This window comes from Mustela putorius, unplaced genomic scaffold (genome assembly GCF_011764305.1).
Source record: "Mustela putorius furo isolate JIRA1106 unplaced genomic scaffold, ASM1176430v1.1 tig00003896_pilon_pilon_pilon, whole genome shotgun sequence".
NCBI classification, from domain to species: Eukaryota; Metazoa; Chordata; class Mammalia; order Carnivora; family Mustelidae; genus Mustela; species Mustela putorius.
In genome coordinates this window covers 13,877,013-13,884,809 of record NW_025422045.1, presented here as the reverse complement: position 1 = coordinate 13,884,809, position 7,797 = coordinate 13,877,013, and the positions used below count along the sequence as shown (strand labels likewise).

The 7,797-nt window shown below is 45.0% G+C and overlaps 1 protein-coding gene across 2 annotated transcripts; it reads left to right on the top strand.

Moving 5' to 3' along the window:
• Positions 1–2,718: 2,718 nt before the first annotated feature.
• RNASE10 (ribonuclease A family member 10 (inactive)) lies at positions 2,719–7,454 on the top strand. 2 transcript variants are annotated; one of them, XM_004781452.3, is made up of 2 exons: positions 2,719–3,635; positions 5,876–7,454. In XM_004781452.3, exon 2 carries the CDS (start codon positions 5,881–5,883, stop codon positions 6,526–6,528), a length of 648 nt encoding a protein of 215 aa, XP_004781509.1. In that variant the 5' UTR covers positions 2,719–3,635; positions 5,876–5,880; the 3' UTR covers positions 6,529–7,454. The 2 variants fall into 2 exon arrangements, with proteins under 2 accessions (XP_004781509.1, XP_004781508.1); XM_004781451.3 differs by lacking the exon at positions 2,719–3,635 and adding an exon at positions 3,648–3,845.
• The last annotated feature ends 343 nt before the right edge of the window (positions 7,455–7,797 follow it).

The following is a 7,797-nucleotide window of genomic DNA, read 5'->3' as shown; positions in this document are numbered from 1 at the left end:
CTCCCACCCCACTGGCCCCACTCTGAACCTAGGTGCATTTGGAGGGCATGTGTGTGATGAAAACCCTGGGGAAAAAAGGCAATGGCTCGTTTGGGACCCACAGCAAAGTTGAATCCCTTCGTAGTGAATTGATGTTCATTTTCCCTTCTTTTGTTTTTATGTTTCTCATCCTGAGAAACTCCTCGTAGTTTGGAGAACATCCAGCTGGAGGCTGAGCTGGTTTCACATCCATCCAGTCAGCTGTCACTAGACAGAAGCAGCTGCCACTGCAGGGTGAGGGAAAAGCTCCTGTGTGCCCAGTGGAGGAGTGTGCTGACCATTGCTAATTCTTGCATAACCAAGTGCTTCTCAACCGCATCCCCAAATCCGGACTTTCATAGCAAAGACGCTGTACCTCCCTTTCACTACCCTGAGGTGTGATTCTCAGATGCAATCACAGGGATTCACACTTACCCCCAGGCAACTCGTCTTTGGAGTCCGAGCACTCAAACATCATTGCTCCAACAAGTCTTGCCTTTCACTCCTGCATTATTGGTTTTCTTCTCTGCTTAGTCTTTATTATCTGTAAACAAGCTGGTGTTGTCTTTTCTTAAAAACAAAACAAAGTAGAAAACCAACCTTCTCTTGACCCTTATGCCCTTTCAGTCTCATACTTTAGATACCTGGTCATATGCTGATGGCTCTGAAATTTGTAGCTCCAGCTCACACTGGTCTGCTGTACAGTCTCCTATAGTCACTATATTTACCGCCTGACATCTCGACTTGAAAATTTAATACGGGTGTTGAATTTAACATCCACACAGGGCTGAGTGGGGTGGAAGAAGACCACAGGCTAGATATCCTGTGTAAATAACCGTGTAGGTAAGGGTCCTATGTGTGCAGACATGTGTTTCTCCATACTGTTAGTAAACTATCTATAATGAGGCTTGACACTTAATATAAGTGTTTATTTTGCAAAAATTATTGGTTCATAGGAAGTTGCCAAGATAACACAGAGAGCTCTAATGTACCCTTCACCCGCTTCCTCGTGATTACATCTTACGCATCCACATGATGTGTGAGATTGACAGTAGCATAATGTGTGTGTGTGTGTGTGCGTGTGTGTGTAGTTCTGTGTCTTTTTATTTTATGTGTTAATTTATGTAGTCACTGCTGCAAACAAGATACAGAATGACTTCATCACCACCAAGATTTCCCTTGTGTGGGTGTCTGGCTAGCTTAGGCAGTAGAGCGTGGGACTCTTGATCTTGGGTCCTGAGTTCGATGGGTGTGGATATTACTTCAAAACAAAACAAAAAAAACTACAAAAGGACCTCCCTTGTAGTACCTCCTTAGAGCCACATCTGTGTCCTTACGCCCACCATTCAAACCCCTGACACTGTTCTCCATATTGCATGGATGTCATCTAAATGGAGTTATAGGGTACACGGCCTTTGATGTTATTATTTCTTTCATGCAGGGTAATACCTCTGAGATTCATCCAGGTGATTCCGAGTGTCAGCAGCCCATCCCTCTTTACTGCTGAGTAGGATTGCGTGCTGTGCATGCCTTCCAGTTTGTTTAGCCCCTCACCCAGTGGAGGACATGTGGGCTATTTCTAGTGTGGGCTAATACAAATGAAATGCTGTTAACATTCATGTACAAGTTTCTGGGTGGACACATGTTTTCATTTCTCTGAGATAAATGCCCACGAGTGTGATTGTTGAGTTGTAGGATAAGCATGTAGTTAGTATTTTTAAAAAATCTGCCAAACTATTTCCCAGGTAATAGTACTATTTATATTCCCATCAGCAATATACAAGAGATCCAGTTTTTTCGCATCCTTGCCAGTGTTCCGTATTATCACTACTTTCTTTTTTTTCATTATAACCATTCTGATAGATGTGTAGCAGTGTCTTCCCACCGAAGGTCCCTGGACTTGTTTCTCTGCAGTCCTGTCCCGCCTGGTAGTCTGCTGCATGAACTCAAGTTGCCTGGTCCTCCTTGGACTCTCAGTTCCATCTCCTCGGCTGGAAGACTGAGAGGCTCCGCCCACATCCTGGTCTCTGTGCCATCTGGCCCAGAAACTCTCCGCAGGGAGTAAATTGGAGGAGTAGGCTCATCCCCTTTGTTTTCCCTCTCTCAGTGATCGCTGGACTTCATCACCTTTGTCCAATGTGTTAAAAGTCTATTATTTCATATTATTTGCCCATTATTCCAGGAGTTTTAGGCAAAATCCAATCACTGTTCCTCCATCCTGACTACAAGTGGAAGTCCATTACTTTTTTAAGTCCACATTTTATTTTATTTATTTTTTAAAGATTTTATTTATTTGAGAGAGAGAGGGTGAGAGAGTGCACATGAGTGGGGGGGGGGGAGAGGGAGAGGGAGAAGAAGGCTTCCGGCTGAGGAGGAAGCCCAATCAGGTCTCCCTTGATCCCAGGACTCCAGGATCATTACCTGAGGGAAAGCAGACAGCCAACCATCTGAGCCACCCTTTTTATTTTTTTTAAGATTTTATTTATTTATTTGACAGAGATCACAGACAGAGATCACAAGTAGGCAGAGAGGCAGGCGTGGAGGCAGGTGGAGAACAGGCTCCCCGCTGAGCAGAGAACCCGATGCAGGGCTGGATCCTAGGACCCTGGGACCATGACCTGAGCTGAACACAGAGGCTTTAACCTCCTGAGCCATCCAGACGCCCTTTATTTATTTATTTGAAAGAGAGACAAAAGAGAGTGGAAGAGAGAGTGAGCATGAGGAGGGAGGGGGTACTCAGGAGAAGATTCTTTATGTCCTCTTCATGTTACCGGTAGACCTCAATGGACTGAATGGGCAGAATGGGCACCACCACAAGTAGATGGTGAAATGTAATAAACGCCTAGTGTGAAGTAAGTGCTCAGTATTGTTTAGTTGTTGCTATTATATTCCTAAATTATCAACATCAGCACTGCAAAAGGCCAGCCAAGTGGACGCTGCCAATCACAGAGGCAGCTCCCAGACCACTGTTTGAAAACTCCTGCCTGAATGACAAAGCAAAACATCCTCCTAAAGAGTCTTGTTTATGTCCAGAAGGGGTTTTTATAGCTCCTCAATAATCTCCAGGGTGATTTAAAAAACATCTTCTGCTGTCACTTTTAGCTAAAGACGTGACTAGGATCAGCATTGAAAAATAACCTCCCAGTTTTTCTCACCCAGGCTACAGGGACTGGTAGTGATGGTGCTGCTTTGGATTGGTCTCATCTAGGGCTAAATTACCAGGGTTGCAAAATGTGGATGTTCTGATGGGAATGTGGATCTTGGTTGGGTTGGAAACAGGGAGAAGGGAGTGGAGGGCAGTGCTAAGCTTAAGGTACAAAATAACCATGTTGGAGAGTTGACCCAAATAAAGGCCAAGGATCTTGACGTGCTAGAAAACGAACAAGAAAGGGCTGAAGGGTGTACATGTGGAGAATATTAAACAGTGACTTGATCTGAGCTTCATGGTAAGGTCAAGCTTCAATAAAGCTCAGGATAGTGGGTGGAACTCGGGAGTGAGACAACTGACCAGACAAAACTGTCTGCAGTGTTCCCAGGCTAGAGCGATTTCCTGCCTTGGGTATTTGTCTGTCCAAATAGCCTTACTTCAAAGCGTCTGTGGGAGCAAAGAGAATTGAGTGAGTGTTTATCCAGTGCTGGTGGGAGGAATGGATGGTGGGTGGACTTGGGAATTAAGTCTGTGTTTAAGAGCACAGGGACCGGCAGGAGCCAACCATTTTTCTACAGACCAGCATCCGGGGCACTTTTCAAAAAGAAGGAAAACCTGGGAGGGAAGTGCTTGGGGAACAGGAAAGCACAAAAATCTCTGAAGCTGCTTAGGTGTGGAGGTAAGTCCTTGTAGTGTTGAGTGCCCCAGGGAACAAGACGGGAAGTTCTTCTTTAAAAAGCATTTTTAAATATCGAAATTTTTCAACTTTAAAGGAAAGTTACAATGATAATACGAAGAACTCCTGAATATCCTCTATCCAGATACATAATTTTAAAAACTTTTCTCCCACATTAACAAAATCATTTTCTTTCTTTCTCTGCAAACTCATGTATACACATACATGTAATCTATATTTTGAATGATTTGAGTGTAGGCTGCGTACAGTATGCCCCTTTGTTCCATAATATTTCAGGCTTCATTTTTTTTAAAGAACAAATACACCCTTTTATAAAGTGTTTTTTTTTTTAGTTTTTATATTTTAAAGGATTTTATTTATCTAATTGACAGAGAGAGACAGTGAGAGAGGGAACACAAGCAGGGGGAGTAGAAGAGGGAGAAGCAGGCTTCTCACCAAACAGGGAGCCCAATGTGGGGCTCGATCCTAGGACCCTGGGATCATGACCTGAGCCGAAGGCAGACGCTCAACGACTGAGCCACCCAGGTGCCCCAAAGATACTTTTTTTTTTTTTTCCAAAGATACTCTTTTAAATAATCATAGTATAATTTTCAAATTCAGTATAGCAAAGATTGATATAATCCTTTCTATTCCACAGACTATATCCTAGTTTATCAATTGTCTCGATGTTCTTTACAGAAATCTTTTTTTTTTTTTTTTTTCTGGGAGGAAGTGTCTTTGATAGAGGGATGAAACTGACCTCACAGGACAAAGATACATGTTTTTTCCTCTCAGCTCTCACTGGGGTCTTTATTAGTAATGGAATCCCAGGAGGTCAGTTTTGGAGTTTGGGGGACTTTTTTTGTTTGTTTGTTTGTTTCATTCTTATGCCATTTCCTCTCTAAGAGTACAAAACTAATCAGCAGGAAATACCCAAGTGCTAAGAGATCTTTAGTAGTAAAAGAGTTCTGGTATTGACACCATGCATGTAGCTTTAACAGGGTCCCGAGATATGAAATTGGGCATTGCCTCCCCCTCAAAGCCCCACCTGTCCCTATCATGTAGCCTCTGCTTAGGGCTTAGGAATAAGAATGGACCATAGTGCTTTTTCTATTTCTTTTTATCTTCTGAGGGGAAGGATGAGTAGAGAGGACAGTAATAGACACTTGAATGAACAAACATTAATTTGGGATAAAAATAGAGAGATAGTTTCCTATGGCAATTCTAGTCCTTTACTGAGAATAAGGTTTTCTATAAGAATTCCTCTTAAAGGGGCCCCCTGGGTGGCTCAGTCGGTTGAGCTGCTGCCTTCGGCTCAGGCCATGATCCCAGGGTCCTGGGATTGAGGCCTGCATCGGGCTCGCTGCTCTGCAGGGAGCCTGCTTCTCCCTCTCCCTGCTGCTTTGTCTACTTGTACTCCCTATCTCTCTCTGTCAAATAAATAAATAAATGGAATTTATTTATTTATTTGACAGAGAGATCACAAGTAGGCAGAGAGACAGACAGAGAGAGAGGAGGAAGCAGGCTCCCTGCTAAGCAGAGAGCCCGATGCGGTGCTTGATCCCAGAACATTGGGATCATGACCTGAGCCAAGGCAGAGGCTTAACCCACTGAGCCACACAGTGCCCCAAATAAATAAAATCTTAAAAAAAAAAAAAAAAAAAATTCTCTTAAGGAAAGTATGACACTGTAATTGCTTGTCTTCTCAACTAGTCTCTTGGGTTATTTGGAACTAATACTTGTGTAGGAGCCACTTTAGGTCAACTTTCCCCACTGATTCCCCATATGCAAACCAATTTCAGAACTGCTTCTCCTGGTCACCTACACATTATTACACAGCAACAGGAATGTTGTGGGGAGGGACCAGAGAAACGGGGAAAAAGACAAGAAAGAATCTCTGCCAGGAGGGTAACCCTGAGGAGGGAGGAGACGCCGAAGATTATGGAGTCAGTGTTTAGTAGGGAGTCTAGGGCCCCTCCTGGAGCCAAGTTGCATCTCCAAGTCAGCCCTTCTGTATCCCTTCCGCCCTCCAGGAAAAATGAAGCTGACTCTGGTGCAGATCTTCTTTATGATGTTGCTGCTCCTGCTGGGCCTGGGACTTGGCCTGGGGCTGGGGCTGCAGATGGCTGCAGCAGTCCTACAGGAGAGCGATCAGACCCTGAGCGAGCTGTGGTCCAGTGACTCCGAGGACAAGACCAAGGCCAATCAAGGAGAGGGCAGCCAAACTACAGAAACCTTGCTGGTTAGCAACAAAGGAGTGGTGCAACCGGGCTGGTCTGAAGACACCGTCCTTGGGGAAGACGAAGTTCGGGGAAGCAAGATGCTCAGAGCTGAGCCTCTCCTTCCCAGCCACAAAGACTATCTTAGGTCTGACTTGATGACCAGGGAGTGTAACAGCCTGATGTCACACAAGCTGAAAGAACACAACCGCACGTGCATAAGCCAGTACACGTTCATCCACGAGGATCTGGATACAGTCAAGGCTGTCTGTAACAGTCCTCCAGTTGCCTGTGAGCTCAAGGGGGGCAAATGCCACAGAAGTTCCCGTCCTTTCGATTTGACGCTCTGCAGGCTGTCCAAACCAGGCCAGGTCCCTCCTCACTGCAATTACCTCACTGTCATTTTTGAAAAGTATATTATTATATCCTGTAATGACTCGAAGTTCCAGATAACGTCTGGACAATGAAACGACTTATCTTCTTCATCCTTCCTCTTCACCCTTCTCCTCTTTCTCTTCCTTTTCACTTCTCTCTCCTACTGGTTTCCTCCTCCCTGGTGTTCTGGATAAAAAGGTTCTGGGAAGAGAGGCTGGCCTCCTCTGGATCATTCTCCCCTGAGAACACAGTGCTTCTTTTCCCCTAGGTTTCACCCAACTTGCAGTTCGCTCCTAGGGCTAGAGGTGAAAGAATAGGCTAACGATCTGTAGTGTCTCTAGGTCTTCCCGTCTGCCCTGCTCTGGGAGGAGATAAGTGAAGAACTGCTCTAGTTTCTGTGGTGACTCTGGTCATCAGCCTGTTTCCCAGTCCCTTTGTCTTTGGGTGTGGACTGTAAGAGGTTGACGCATCCTCCACCCACGTCCTTCCCTGCTGCAACCATCACAGGAACCTCCTGGGCTTTCCACACGCACCTGTGAGCTGCGGATGGAAATGAGTGACTCAAGCTGTGACTGCACCTGGTAAACCACGTGGGTCAGGTTTTTTTTCTTGCAGCCCTTGAAAGAGAGGACTAGTCGTCGGGCTGTGTTGGGAAGGTGCTGAGTGGCACAGACAGAGCTAGAACATGTGATGGGGCAAGGACAGTGCTCTTTCATTTTTCTCAACTTTTTTCTCTCTCCTCCCATCTTCTACTATCTGCCCTTTTGTCTTGCTTCTTTTTCCATCTCTTTGTTTTTTTCTTTTGCATACCCCTCTTACCGCCAACACCCTTCCTCTGTTTTCCTTTTCCTCTACTTTTTGGGCGCTCTCTGTTCGTTCTCTGAATCCCTTTAGAAATTCATTCAGCCACTTAAGTGTCAGACTCTAGATTTCAGCTTGGGTTAGGATCTCAGGGTAGTGGGATTGAGCACTGCCCCCCAGCTCTGTCCTCAGTGGGAATTCTCTTCTCTCCCTCTGCCCCCATCCCCTGATTGCAAGCACGCTCTTTCTCAAATAAATAAATTCATCTTTAAAAATAAAGAAATTCGGGTGCCTGAGTGGCTCAGTGGGTTAAACCGCTGCCTTCAGTTGGGGTCATGATCTCAGGGTCCTGGGATTGAGTCCCGTTTCGGGCTCTCTGCTCAGCAGGGAGCCTGCTTCCTCCTCTCTCTCTGCCTGCCTCTCTGCCTACTTGTGATCTCTCTCTGTCAAATAAATAAAATCTTTTAAAAAATTAAAAAAAAAAAAGAAATTCATTCAGCCAACATGGATGATTTATGCTATGCCAGTTAAGAAGGTGCAGGTCCTATAGTCTAAAGAGT

Coding starts and splice junctions, on each gene's coding strand:
- RNASE10 (XM_004781452.3), top strand. CDS start 5,881: ATGAAGCTGACTCTGGTGCAGATCTTCTTTATGATGTTGCTGCTCCTG.